Source organism: Mustela lutreola, chromosome 7 (genome assembly GCF_030435805.1).
Source record: "Mustela lutreola isolate mMusLut2 chromosome 7, mMusLut2.pri, whole genome shotgun sequence".
NCBI classification, from domain to species: domain Eukaryota; kingdom Metazoa; phylum Chordata; class Mammalia; order Carnivora; family Mustelidae; genus Mustela; species Mustela lutreola.
This window is the reverse complement of record NC_081296.1, coordinates 120,116,617-120,131,790: the sequence shown is the minus strand read 5'-3', so window position 1 is coordinate 120,131,790 and position 15,174 is coordinate 120,116,617. Positions and strand designations below refer to the sequence as shown.

Genomic DNA, 15,174 nt, shown 5'->3' with positions numbered 1-15,174 from the left:
GTCTAAAGACAACATTGATCAAGCCGCAAGGGCAAGGCCTCCAAGGCCTCGGTAGGCCTCTGACATCTTGGCACCTTGTAGGCCCTCTTTAGCATATGAAAACTCCATTGAAACCTCCCTTCCCCTCACCTTCCCCCAACCACAGGGTACATAACCTGCCACCCCTCACAACCCGGGGCAGCAGCTCTTCCTGCCCAGGGGTCCTGTCCCCGTGCTTTAATAAACCATCATTTTGCACCAAAGATGTCTCAAGAATTCTTTCTTGGTCATCGGCTCCGGACCTCAGCCCACCGAACCTCACCTAGGTTCGAACTTCATCACCTGGACCAAACTCACATCAACCCTCGAAGCTCCTCTAGACCGTGGCGAACCAACTCAGGCTTTTGCAAATGGACCGTTAGCTGGTAGCACCCCCATAAGCCTGATTCCAGTGCAGGCTTCCCAAGTCACAGCAACATAACCATCTCCTCCATTCAGAACAAGATCGTTGAGCTTCTCTGGAGAGAGATCTGCTAGTGGTAACAGGCCAACAAAACTTCAACCTGCTCCAATGTAGAGTCACAGGAAGAGACAACAACAATCCCTGGGGATAAAGAACCACTCTCCAGAAAATGTGATCTTTTCTAAGTTCTTCATATTCGACCTTGTTCCAGAAAAGATTTGAAGGGAAACATATCAGACTAGTGACTGACTACAGCTTCACGAGCTAACAGTTCTGATGTACAGCTCTCTTCCCCAGAGCCTTGGGCTGGCATCCTAGGGAGTGTTCCCAAGGAACCTGGAACCAGACAGACCACATTCCAGACCCCTCTAGGAGGAAAACAGAGTGCATACAAGATAGCCACAGGAGGTGAAGTGCCACAACAGACACAAAAGGAAGAATTCTTGCCCTCTGGCCCCTAGCTTCCTGGACGAGTCAAGATCACCAACCAAGTTCAGTTTCTGAGCTTGTCCTATCTCACATGCTCTTAGTATTACCTGAGATAAGGGAAAGCCTCCACATGCTAAGGTTTATATCTTAGTTCAACTGGATGAAGCATCTTTGTGGTTTTGTGCCCCACCCTACCGTTTCTCTTTTCCTTGAAACTGATGGCGTAACCTAAGACTTCCCAAAACCTGTTTGTAATAGACTGTCATTTTGATAAAATCAGGTTTTGGTGAGAAGCTGCAAACACACACAGGCCCACTGAAACGGCTCCTAGAGTCTCCAGCTCTCACACACAGCTTGAATCTTCCAAATCTATGAAATACTACTAAGGCAAAGCCAATTAATCTTGGAACGCCAACTCTCTGAAGCCCTAAGCACGATGCCATCCGCTCTGTGACTCAATTCTTGGGTCATACAGGAAGGAGTTTTTTACTTCTTTTCCTCTTCAGTGGTTTCTGACCTTGTGGCCTGGGGGAAGGAGCCAGGAAGATTTGGTCTGTTTTCTCCCAATCTGAGCATTACTACACCTGTTATATTAATACAACCTCATATCTGAATCTGGAAGGTATTAGCCAGCAATAAAAGCGGAAGAGGGAAAGGCTTCAAGCAGAAGAGGCACAGAATACCTTCAGCCCTATAGAACAATTCACAATTCCCGGGAGCCCAGGGTTCCTGGGAGGACTGTGGAGAAGAGGGGGGTATGCAGGGGTGGGGGTACAGGTGTTGCAAAAGGAGAGTGACAGTGGGGAAGGGGCAGGACACAGATCCTAAGCAGGGAGCTTACTAAGGTTTCCACATCAAGAAGTGACCAATCAAATCTGTGCTGCAGATTTAGCGCCCTGGGGGCCTGAGGGAAAGGGATTGGCTCAGAGGAAGTGCAGCTCCACAAGGGGGGAAAAAAAAAGACAAGGCCATAGGAGAAGCAACAGATGCTGGTAATACTTACAGTAGGAATGGAGATTAAGGGCCCTCACACCAGCTCTCTGGTTTACTACCAGAGTTGAGGAGGACACAGGGGAAGTGAGTGAAGAAGATGAGAAGTTCCGTACTGGATAGATGGCCTTGAGGTGTTAGAGACTACCTTGTTGAAACTACATGGAGTGGCACCTGCGTGGCTCAGTTGAGCATCTGCCTTTGGCTCAGGTCATAATCACACGGTCCTGGGATGGAGCCCTCTTAATTGGGACTTCAAGCTCAGGGGGTAGTCTGCTTCTCTTCCTCTCCCTCTGCCCCTCCCCTCTGCTTGCGGGCTTGGCGCTCTAAAATAAATACATCTTAAAAAAAAAAAAAAAGGCACTGCCATGTATTGATGATTGATTGACACTGGGTAACAGAGACAACAAATTCACTAGGTCACGGTCTCTACTTGGTTATGTTTGAACATTTCCATAATAAAGTCAAAAAGATACACAGGGGGACACCTGGGTGGCTCAGTTGGTTAAGCAGCTGCCTTCGGCTCAGGTCATGATCCCAGCATCCTGGGATCGAGTCCCACATCGGGCTCCTTGCTCAGCAGGGAGCCTGCTTCTCCCTCTGCCTCTGCCTGAAATTCTGTCTGCCTGTGCTCGCTCTCTCCCCACCCCTCTCTGATAAATAAATAAAATCTTAAAAGAAAAAAGATACACAGAAGCCAAATGGGCTACAGGTTTGGAGCTGAGCAAAGAAACAAGTGTTGGAGATAAAGCTTTGGAGGCATCAGCATAAAGGTGACAGAAAAGCCATGGGGAATAGACAAAATGCCAACTGAGAGAATATTAAAGCAAGAGAATCAAGGGAAGAACACTGAGGAACACCAGAAGGTAAAGGGCAGATAGCTGAAAATCTAGTCAAGGAACCTGAAGAGCTAAAACCAGAAGAACATGGGGTCTGTTTCAATAAGGAAGGAGTGGAGGGGCGCTTTGGTGGCTCACTCATTAAGTATCTGCCTTGGGCTCAGGTCATGGTCCCAGGGTCCTGGGATTGAGCCACACATCAGGTTCCCTGCTCAATGGAAAGCCTGCTTCTCTCTCCCATTCCCCCTGCTTGTGTTCTCCCTCTTGCTGTGTCTCTCTCTGTCAAATAAAATCTTCAAAAATATATATATAATAACAAGAAAGGAGTGGCCGACAGTGATGAGTAAGGTGAATGCTGCAGTGTCTCCCCTGATAGAACATAGGAGGTCCAAGACCGCAGCAAAACCAGTTTTTGTTGCAATGATGGCCCAGGACGTCAGACTATAGCAAGTCAAAGTGTGCAAGGGCAGTGGAGAAACCATGACGGTAAGATCTGCAGTTAATTACTGAAGGGATGGGTTAGAAGTTGAGGAACAAGAGGAAGGAAAGGGTAATTGCTAGAACACTCTGAAGGCAGGAGAGATAGGATCTGGAGCATAGGGAGGTGATGTGACCATTTGTTCCTTGTCCAAGATCTGTTCTTCACTTCTCCAGTGAGACAGCAGACCTCTAGCTGGGAACATGACCTCTTAGAATTAAGACTAAACTCACCATCTTCCCCTGTAACTGGGTGTGGCCATATGACCCATCAGGGCCAACAGGATAAGCAGGAGTGCCCTGCAGCTTCTTGGAAACTTTCCTTCAGGGAAAGCACAAGTTCTCCCTTCACCTGCTTCTGTCCATTCTTGCCCCCCTGCTGCCAGATAGGACACCACACCATCTGGGACAATTAGATAGAGACCTTGCTGGTGGAACAGCGAGATAAGAATCTAGGTCCAAACTATAAAAACAGAAGGTCCAAACCTGCTCTGGACTTCTCTCCAGACCTGCTTACTGGAGAGTGAGTTTTTTGTTGTTTTTTTTCCCTAAGATTTATTTATTTGAGAGAGGGGGTCAGGGAGAGCAAGGGAGGGTGCGGGCACACAAGCCGAGGAAGGAGGGAGTGGGAGAAGCAGGCTCCCCACTGAGCAGGAACCCCGATGGGGGACTTGATCCCAGGACTGCAGGATTATGACCTGAGCCAAACGAGCTGAGCCACCCAGTGCCCTTGACATGATTTTTCTAAAACTGCTGTTATTTTGTGCTTTATCACATGCAATTTTATCTACCCGATACCAGGAGGACGGGATCCCTCATCCTCTGAGGGTGTAAAAGAATTTTGGTCCATACAACTAACTGGGGGGAGTCATGGGGAAAAGGGCTGTTAAGGGAGTTTGTGCCTGAGTCAGAAAGACAAGACCCTGAGGATTGTGGGTAAAGACTTGAAACAGCCATCATGGGAATCATGGGAAATGTGAGAGGGAGTACACCATGAACACGCAGGACTTTAAGAAGTAGGAAGCCATACACTTTTGACGGAGCCACTCTGAGTTTCTTCCACCACCACAGGAGCTGAGAAGGCAGCCGACTGCCCCACTCCAGGGATCGTGTTGCACAGGGCAAGAAATGAGTCTCTCTTACTCTAACTACTGACTGTATGACCTAGAGAAAGTTTCTTATGGTTTCCAGGACAGACTTTTTTGGTTTGTTCATTCTCAGATTTATAGAGCAAAACAATGTGCTAAAAAGCTGAAAAAAAAAATCATTTTAAGCACATGGCATGGTCATGTCCTAAGAAAAGCTACAACCTCAAGCTACGGCCTCATTCTTAACTCACATTATATTCTAACTTACTTTAATTCTCCTTTAAATTGTGGTAAAATACACATAAAAATAATCACTTTTAAGTGGTATTACATACATTCACATTATTATATAACCATCACCACCATCCACCTCCAGAATTCCTTTCATCTGTACCCATTAAACAATATTTCTTCATTCTCCCTTCCCCTGGGCAACCACCACTCTGGGGCCCTGGGCAACCACCACTCTGCTTTCTGTCCCTATGCGTTTGAATACTGTAGGTACCTTGTAAGTGGAATACAGTATTTGTCTTTTTGTGACTGGTTTATGTCACTTAGCATAATGTTCTCAAGGTTCACCCATGTTACAGCATATGTCAGAACTTTCCTTTTTAAAGCTACTATTCCATTGTACGTTTGTATCATTTTATCCATCCATTCATCCATCAATGGGCTCTTGGATTCCTTCCATCTTTTGGTTATTGTGTGCAATGCTATGAACATGGGTGTATAAATATCTCCTCTAGACCCTACTTTCAATTCTTTTGGGTATATGCCTGAGGTGAAATTGCTGATATGTTAACCATTTTTAATTTTTTGAGAAGCTGCCATATTGGTGTTTCGGGGGTTTTTTTGTTTGTTTTTTTGTTTTGTTTTGTTTTGTTTTTTAAGATTTTATTTATTTATTTGACAGAGAGAGATCACAAGTAGGCAGAGAGGCAGGCAGAGGAAGCAGGCAGAGGAAGCAGGCTCCCTGCTGAGCAGAGAGCCCAATGCAGGGCTGGATCCCAGGACCCTGAGATCATGACCTGAGCGGAAGGTAGAGGCTTAACCCACTGAGCCACCCAGGCGCCCCTGCCATATTGGTTTTGGCAGCAGCTATATCATTTTGCATTCCCACTATAGTGCACAAGAGTCCTAATATCACCACATCCTCACCAAGTCTTGTTATTTTCGGGGTTTTTGTTTGTTTTTGTTGCTGTTTTTATTGTTTTTGACACTGGCCATCTTGATGGGTATTGTTTGTTTTTAACAAATTAAGAATGACCTAGTAGCAAGAGCCTAGCACAATGTCCAGAACATGGCAAATGGATAACAACTTTGAAATGAAAGGTCTAAGTTAAATTCTTTGCTGCCTGCTCCCTTTCTAAGAAGGAAAGATTTGGTTATACTGAAATTTGGTAAATCCCAATAATGCCTTTAAGAGATTTACCTACATCTGCTACATTGGCTTTTGCTCCAGCATATTACTCAGCAAATTACCTACTGAAGAACGGCTTCATCACCTTCCAGAAAGAAACCAGCATCCATTGCCAGCCACTCCCCATTGCTTCTACCCACCAGTCCCCAGATTAGTCTACTTTGTCTCTTTAGATTTGCCTATTCTGGATAGTTCATATAAATGGAATCATAGAATATGTAGCTTTTTGTGTATTTCTTTCACTTACTATAATGCTTCCAAGTTTCATCCCTGCTGTAGCATGAATTAGAAATTCATTCTTTATGATTCAGTAATATTCCACTGTATGGATATAGCCTATTTTTTTTTATTAAAACAACTTAGATCTCCCATCAAAATCCAGATTTCTGGTTTTTCTTGAAAAATTGAAGAATAGAAGGCCTTCCCCTTCCCAAAGAGCAATCACTGGCTAGAGCTCGATAATAGCATCTTGTTCCCTGAACATTCCCAGGCACCTTTCTTTCTCTGGGTCTTACTGTTCCTTCTGCCTGAAATACTCCCAGTTACATACCTTGTGCCTTTCTTCACCTGCCAAAGGTCTGCTCACAGGACTCCTTCTTGCTGAGGCCTCCCCAACTACATACACAATGCCTACTCTATCCCCAATACTTGCTAGCCCCTACCACTTGCTTTCATTTTTTTATCATCTGACAGACTGTATGTTTTACTTAAGTCTGTTTCCAACCACCCTTCATTAGAATGGCTGCTCCAAGATAACAAGACTTTCTTTTGTCCACTATTATATTCCCAGTACCTAAACCTTAGCAGTGCTCAAATTTTTGGAATATAGAAATTAGCAAAAGAACTTGTTATAGTTTTTAGTGACTAAAAGCTGCTCCTAGAAAAGAAAACCTGAAAATGATATTTAAAATGCTTTGATACATACTTTATATTACTTACATTTTAAGTGCAATCATTTTAACAGATGTCTACAGTCTTATAACTCTATTAAGATATAGGCTTAAGATCGAGAACACTGAAAATGATTTAAGTCATGGTAATACACTAAAGTTGGTCTGTTTACTAGTCAGGCATGCCCAGAACTTAAAAATGTCTTTAGTTAAAATTTGAGGCGGTTTTCAGGAGTCACATTAAGGAACGTGATGGTTCAAAAATCAAAGCACCAAAGAACAGAGAGCTGCTAAAACCCGGAGAGACTAAGATCTAGTCCTAAATTAACTAAAGGCCAAAGAAACTGTAACCTAATGAGTTATATTAACTTACAAGAAGTCTGTGTCAAGTACTAGGGAAAAAGACAGACAAAAGAACAAGAATTTATTTATTTATTTATTTAAAGATTTATTTATTTATTTATTTATTTGACAGAGAGAAATCACAAGTAGATGGAGAGGCAGGCAGAGAGAGAGAGAGGGAAGCGGGCTCCCTGCTGAGCAGAGAGCCCGATGCGGAACTCGATCCCAGGACCCTGAGATCATGACCTGAGACGAAGGCAGCGGCTTAACCGCAAGAATTTATTATCAAGAGACTAGAGAGAGGACTTAGAGTATCCCAGTCCACATGGCAATTTTTCTCACTAGAATTTGTAAACTGCGTATTAATCGGGATCTCTAAACTACAAGCAACAGAAACCTGTTCTAGCTAATTACAGCAGAAAAGCAATTTATTCAATTTGGGTAACTCCCGGAATCTTTTTAAGAGGGCTGATATCTGGGTTAAAGGCCACAGTACCAGCAATTATGGCTCCCGAAGTCCCACTACAGGATGGTCCGGTAAAGATCTAGAGCTCCACTACTCAGGAAAGGCACTGCATGCAGCTGGCACGACTGACCCCATGACGCTGGACAGAAGCCACTGCTGGCACTGTCACCACCCTGCCCATCACAGAATGAATTTTTTGCTGCTCCTTCTCGAATTTCAAGTCAAAGTTTAGGATGCATGCTTCTATATGTGGAGCCTAGGTCAAGGGCTCACAACTCTAGCTGCAATGAGAATAAGGCAGAATGTGGGTAGAGAGAAGTCTAAAGACATAGATGAAGGTCAGATTGCAATGCTATGTGTTCTACACTTCAACCTAGGGGTCGAAGGACAAATAGCAAAATGTAAAACTATTAAATGAAACTGGATTAGAAAAATGTATCTAGTACAAGCCTGAAATACCATTGCTTATTATAGGTTCAGGCTACATTTAAAAATTATGAACCTTTAAAGCCAATTTTAAGAAATACAAAGTGAATAATATGGCAAATTAGAAAAGATGGTATATGAATGAAAAGACTGAAAAGCATGGACGCATGTAAAAGAAAGCCATGGAAAGACTAAACAAAGGATAAATGGTCTTAGAAAGCTTACTCTGGTGGCAGCAAAGAATGTGAACCAAGGAAGGTAGACAAAGGACCAAAGGAAAGTTACAGTCAAGTGTAAAAAGAGAGAACTACAGCAGCACCATTATGGCGAAGAACTCTAATCTTTTAGGAGGGGGGAAAAAATCAACAACTTTGTGACCAACAGATGTAAAGCACAAAACGGAAGGAGCAAAGAATTGTGATGGTCTTTTTAGTTTGACTTGAGTGACTGAATAATGGGTGATAGCATGAAACAGACAAGGGGAGGACAGCAGGAGAAACAGATCTGAGGAAGAAGATAAGGAATTTTGTTTTGAACAAGTGCAGTTTGAGACATCTGTGAGAGTGAGACGAGGGTCCTTAGAACCAAGCTGGAGAAACACTGGGGTCAGCATTTAAGGGTTGGGAAGAAGAGGAAGATCTCACAAAGGAGTCCAGGAAAGACTAGTCAATGGAGACAAGAGACTCAAAAGAGAGCGGTGTCTTTGCTCACAGTATTTCCAGAATAAAGCGATCAGTTGTGCAATAGAGAGGCCCAGCAAAATAAAGGCTGACAGATCAGTAGGCTTGCACGAGGTAATTTCAGTGGAATAGCAAGGGAGAGGCCAGGCCAAGTATCACGATCACACAGCTAATGAATATTAACACCCCACCGCAAGCAAATACATATCCCAGAACTCACACATCAATCTGTACCGAATAGTTCTCAGATCTTCCTGTTAAACTACCTCAGGCCCTCAATCAGCTCTTCCTGAAGCAGACCAGATTCTGGTCTGTTGTCTGATGAGCACCAAATGGAACAGGAAGGACAAATGTCTCTAGCCTAGTCGAGAGGAACCAGAGGGGCTCCCACATGGCTTCCAGAACTCCAGCCTAAGTTAATTTAAAGAGTTGTTTCAGTGGCTGGCATCTCTTTTCAGTGCCTCAGCTGAGTCGAATTACCTAATTACAATGATAAAGCCCTCAAACTGTACATCTCCCTAGACAGTGATCCCCCTCCCCCCAGCAGAACACTCCTTCAACTTCCAAAGAAAAAAAGGGCCAATGATCAATGACCGTGGCTTTCAGGGCTCACCAGAATCAGAAGCAGAGGCACAAAATCTGAGACTTGGCAGGCCAACTGCCTCTTCATCTCTCCCAGGCTCTCTGCATATGCTCAGATAAGGGATCACCTGAGAGAGAAGCCGAGTGTCCTTACTAAATCCAGGGTAAAAAAAAAGGGAAAACCAAACCCAGGCACTAAATCAAATCCATTCATTCCAGAAAACAGGAAGTTTGACCAATGCCATGGCAATACCAGCAGCCTGTGACATCAGAGCTGAGGCCAAGGAACAAAGGGATTTGTGAAAGTGATCTTTCCGTGGGTCCTCTCCGCCTTGAAATCTGACCCATGCTGCCTGTTCGAAAGTGCACTGGTACCTCAGTACTGCTTCACAACAGAGCAACTGAACTTCTCTTAGTACTTTTCTCAACCTATTTTTGGAGATTAGCCAAAACCACACGCTGCAAATGTGCTGAGTGCCACACTCTTATTAATATGCAATGAGATTCTATTCTGGGCTGCTGGTCATACTGGCCTACCAGTCAGCTACAGGGCAAGGATATAAATTGTAAGGCTAAAAAAAACTTAAAGAGAAGACCAAAATAAACTGCAGCTTCCCCATCACTTTAGGTTGAGAGGATGTATTTGAGGGAGTAGTGTTTAAGGGAGAATGGCTACTCCAGGTTGAAGCGGAAAAGTACCATGAGCTAGGACAGGAAAAGTCCACAAAGCATGAGCCACAGATGTGCCTCTCCCCCTCATTCGGCAGTCTCAACTGAATATTATGTATTCTGTGTAAGAGGCTGAAACTGATTCTTGTCTCTAAAGGTAGAATTGAGGACTGAGCAGGCAATTCAAGCAAGACCAGGGCCAGTTCATCTGACGGGCTGCAGGGGTTTATCCAGTATTTAAAAAAAAAAAAAAAGTTGTTCCCAGAGATTATGGTCTTCAGTGTAAAACGCTGCCTTTTAAAAAGGCTGAGGGGCCCCTGAGTGGCTCAGTTGGTTAAGCAATTGCCTTTTCAGCTCAGGTCATGATCCTGGAGTCCTGGGATCTAGCCCTGCATCCGGCTGCCTGCTCAGCGGGAAGTCTGCTTCTCCCTCTGACCCTCTCAGCCTCTCATGCTCTCTCTCACTCTCATTCTCTCAAACAAATAAATAAAATCTTCAAAAAAATTAAAAAGGCTGAATGTGTACAGCTGATTTAAAGGGAGAGGATCCTCATTTATAAGCAGGAATAGAGGGGCACCTGGGTGGCTCAGTGGGTTAAAGCCTCTGCCTTCAGCTCAGGTCATGATCCCAGCGTCCTGGGATCGAGTCCCGCATTGGGCTCTCTGCTGAGCGGGGAGCCTGCTTTCCCTTCTCTCTCTCTGCCTGCCTCTCTGCCTACTTGTGATCTCTGTCTGTCAAATAAATAAATAAGATCTTAAAAAAAAAAATAAGCAGGAATAGAAACTTCTTGTTAGGTAACTGATGACACATTAAAACTGAATCTTCATTTCTCTTTCATCTTTGGTGGTGAGCCTAGAGAGTCATTAAAAGAATTAAGAGATCCTACTGAAGAAGGATCTGTAATTATTTAACAGAGAAAAGTTTTGAGTAGTGAACCAAAGACACCACATCTAGATCTAGCCAGAGGCACAGGAAGTACACCTCAGCCCAAGGTGGTTTTGGTGACTTCACTCGACCTGTGTTTTAGAAGGAAATGGTCCACCCCTGGAATGGACTCCGTTTTCAAAGCAAGAGTGGGGAAGAGATTTATAGTTAACCTAGATTCCCCATTGCTATCTGCAGCACCCACAGCTCACTGCTGCCACACCTTCTGCACGCACGTACAGCTTCAGAAAAGATCTGGGAGTTGTCCTCATATAAATGGAGGAAATGCCTTTAAACAGCAGCTAGAAACATTCAGGTTAGGTAAAGGAGCCTTCCTATCTAACAGTTGGAATTTGGTGCCCTCTGACCAAAAGAAGGGTTCTCTATTACCATATAAATGGCTTTTATCTTTGGGTCAGGTTCTGTAACTTTACAGTAACTTGGGAGCTTGTGAAAATGCACATGTCTGGGTCCCACCCAGAGCCAATAAATCAGACTATTCCAGGGAGAAGCCTAGGAACCTGTATTTTTTAACAAGTAATCCAAGTGATTTTCATCACAGGGAAGTTTGAGAAACACTGATCTAAAACTCTGCTTATCGTAATAAAAAGCTATTCATCCTGAGGAGGAAATGAAGGAGAGGAAGAGAGGAAACAGGCTAGACTGATGAATCAGAAGCACACCCTGATGGAGTTCCGAGAGCTGGAATATGAGAGGGAAGAGCTGACTGAGCAGTTAGAGCTGAACTTAGCCAGTATTCTTCCCACTGCTTGCTCCAGACCCCATGTCACTCCACCTCCTCGCCTTCTACACAGTTACTCTCTTTATTGCCGACAAGACTTTGCCTGAAGACTCCCAGATCTTAAACAGCAGATGGAATCAAAGGGAGGACGAGAGGCTTCCCAAGTACAAGCAGACACTGTGCAGTCCCTGGACAGGAGAGGAGACTGAATGGCCTGCTACCAGCCATCACAGAATCTAAACTCCAGCCACTTACCCAAACTGGACAGTCTTTTCATCAAGCCAGCCTCTCTCACGGCAGCAGGACCATATTCCACTCCTTTTCTTTTCTGTCACATAAATCACACAGTTAGATGTGAAAGAAGTGGGTTAGAAATAAGACCACTTTATTTCGCAAAAATACAGAAATCTGCTATTCTATACTTAGTTGCCAACAGATCCCTCTGAAAACCTGTGACACCATCAGCCCTTCCTTTTATTTTTTTCACCTGAGGTCGGCTCGTTTCAAACACTTGCAGGGGGGGAGCAAAAAAAATTACTGGAATCAAATCAACCTCCAAGCCCCTGACTGTGGGAAGAGCAAGCAGAGGCCAAGACAGGGAAGGGCCTTAGCCTGGTCTGGATCCGGTGCTTGGGGGGGTCGGGGGGAGGGTGTGTGTGGCTGGCAGAGGCCTGAGCCTGGGCTTCTCGAGCAGTGAGGTCTCCACGACTGCAGGTTTCTTCCATTGAAGAGAACAAAACCGCCCCTCTCGTCCCCTCGCCGCTGAAGACGACAGCTCCAATATCCCCCGCCAATGAATGGTTTCTGAGAATGCATCCTGAAGCCTTAAATCCCCGGTCGCTCACTTCAACCTCTTCTCTCCGGACATTCCACCGGGTATTCTGGCCGATTTGTCCCCCTCCAGCCCCTCCCTGAAATCCTGCCCCAACTCCCCAAGCGGGACCCACCACTTTCCCTCTCCTGGGGAGGAAGGCCGCGGAGACCCTCCAGCCCGCGGCCCCTGCCCGCAGCGCAAGCAGGATGCCCTCCATCTCCTTTCTCCTTCCCCATCTTTTACCAGAGGAAACCCCACGTGCTCTCCCGGTGCCCAATCGTGGGAGCCCACCACCTCGTCCCCCTCTCTGTTCCTCTTCATCTTCTCCTCGTCTCCCCGCTCCTTACCCCACCCCTGCTTTCTCCTGGTTCTGCCCCTCGGTGCCAGGTCCCGGTTCTCACCTGTCCCTGTGAAAACGGGGCTCCGATCACAGCCACCGAGTGAACGGACTTCTTCAGGATGGAATGCACTCGCGTCCGGAGGAGACGCGACAGGCTGCTTCTCAGGGACATGACTGGCAGCGCAGGAGGGAAGTGAGAGAGAGGAACGCTACTCCGTGCGGCTCGCCGTCTTAACTGAGCGCGGCAGCCCGGCGCAGCGCTTCACCTACCCGGGCGCCCCCGGCACCGCACCGCCCTGTGACGTCACAGCCACCCGGCCCCGCCCCCACACCAGCCCCCGACACACCTCCCCGTAGACCCCGCCCACTCCTCCTGGCCTGGACACGCCTTCGCTGACGTCACCCCGCCCCAGGCCGGGCTCTCCCTCCCGGGAGGAGCCCCTGCCGCGGACGCCACAAGGCTAGTGTCAGTGTCGGACCAATAAGAGCGCGGTCACGGACAGGTTTGTCCCGCCTCGGGAAGCGGCCGGCCCCCGCGAAGTTAGCGAATTCAGCGGAACAGGGGAACCAACTAGCGACCACGCAGATCGCGACTCTTCACACAAATGCATGCCCGGCAGGTGCCAACTCTAGGGAAGGGCTGCCGGGGCTGGATCTGGGCTAGTCTGACCCCGCTTGAGTGTTCTGCCAAGAGGAAGCCAGCATCCATCTGCTCTGTTCCGTCTCAGCTCTGGGTCCAAAAAAACACACTTACCCATCTTTGGGCTTTGAAGGCTAGGAGATCAAATACAGATAGAGCTCTCTGGGCCGGGAATGTTAATAAAAACTCACCTATACGGGGTTGTAAAAAAAAAATAATAATAAAAAACAAAAAACAAACAAAAAAACCTCACCTATCCTAGGTATTTTGGTTGGGGAGATTAGGATTTTACAAACAATCACTTTCCAGTGTTTCCAATTCTTTGCCTGTATAACGGGAGCACTGTTACAAAAAAACTAAGCAGTGTATCTGGACTGTTCCTAAAATTTGGGGAGGCTATAGAACTGAAAACAACTAGAGTCGTAATAATAATACTTTAATAATCATAGCCAACGTAAGTTCCAAAAACGTTTAGCCCTCTAACAATTCCGTAAATCGGGACTATTTTAAAGAGGAGGAAACAAGATCAAAGAAGATAACTTCCCCCAAGTCATATAGCTTGTAAGTGACAGAGTTGTGTGACTCCAGATTCCAACCAAGTTCTTACCAAGGGCGGGCTTGCAGAAATTTGGACATTAGTCCTACCAAAATACATTTTTACCTAAACAACAGAAAATTATCTCAACTGATGCCAACTTACATGCTGCTCTCCAACAAAACAGTAGGAAATCCCCATGGCAACATCATAACTCAAAGGAGCTTTAGTATTATAAGGTAGTTTATTTCTAGAGGATAAATTTTATACCTGTCTCCCCCTGCTGGTTTAACAAAGACATACATGCCTGAAGCTTTAGCAAAATGAGCAAACCATTACTGTAAGGCAGTAGTTCTGAAAGTGTGATCCTCACAGCAGCAGCAGCAGACTTTACATACTTGTCAAATGGAATCTGTTGGGCTCTTCCCCCAAATTTACTGACTCTCAGCAACTCTGCGGTGGAGTACCAGCAACCTCAATTTTAACAATCTCTCCAGGGTCGGAAGCTGTGGAGAGCAGTAGGGGTGTGGTCAGGGATTCAGTCACTGATGCAGTCCCACTTCTTTCAGATCCTTGGAATTATCTTGGTACCTTTTTCCTATCCATCAACACATTTAATTTTTTCCCCCTTGACTGTATTTTCTCAAATTGATTTGGGCTTTCCTGGACTCCAGCAAAACTGGTTTCTGGAGTACCTACTTTGGGTCACCAGGTTGACCTTTCTAATGTGCTACATTAATCCTGAACATCATTTCAGTGGTTTTCCATTATCTATAGTTTAGTCAGAGATGAATCATCCATTCCACATTATTATGGTCTGGTGTGGGGGGCGGGCAGCAGATTGCTATATTACTATTGTCCTTTAAAATTCTTATTATTGCTTCCATACATTTAAAATATTTTATAATTCATTTTTAGACCCTGAAAAATGTGGTCTGCTTTTGTTTTCAAAATAGGCATTTGTTTTCTAAACAAGCTATTAAAGATAATATTCAATGGGGCGCTTGGGTGGCTCAGTGGGTTGGGCCTCTGCCTTCGGCTCGGGTCGTGATCCCAGGGGCCTGGGATCAAGTCCCGCATGGGGCTCTCTGCTCAGCGGGGAGCCTGCTTCTCCTCATCTCTCTCTCTGTCTGTCTCTCTGCCTATTTGTGAGCACTCTCTCTGTCAAATAAATAAATAAAATCTTAAAAAAAAAAAGATAATATTCAAAAGTTGTAAAAGTCATAGAAGAATAAGTTGTTTTAGAAATTTACAACTTGGGGCGCCTGGGTGGCTCAGTGGGTTAAGCCTCTGCTTTCAGCGCAGGTCATGATCTCAGGGTCCTGGGATTGAGTCCCGCATTGGACTCTCTGCTCAGCAGGGAGCCTGCTGCCTCCTCTCTCTCTCTCTGCCTGCCTCTCTGCCACTAGTGATCTCTCTCTGCCAAATAAGTAAATAAA

General features: G+C 45.5%; 1 protein-coding gene across 2 annotated transcripts in view; it reads right to left on the bottom strand.

Annotated features, from left to right (window-relative positions):
• ARG2 (arginase 2) overlaps positions 1–12,872 on the bottom strand; it is a 31,232-nt gene extending 18,360 nt beyond the window's left edge. The window contains exons 1-2 of one of the 2 annotated variants that reach the window (XM_059182405.1): positions 12,622–12,872; positions 11,662–11,734 (exon numbers count right to left, since the gene is read on the bottom strand). In XM_059182405.1, the coding sequence (XP_059038388.1) occupies positions 11,662–11,734; positions 12,622–12,732 (184 nt within the window). In that variant the 5' untranslated portion in view covers positions 12,733–12,872. The remainder of the gene's footprint in view (positions 1–11,661; positions 11,735–12,621) is intronic. The other variant, XM_059182404.1, reaches the window with a different exon arrangement.
• Between the last annotated feature and the right edge of the window lie 2,302 nt (positions 12,873–15,174).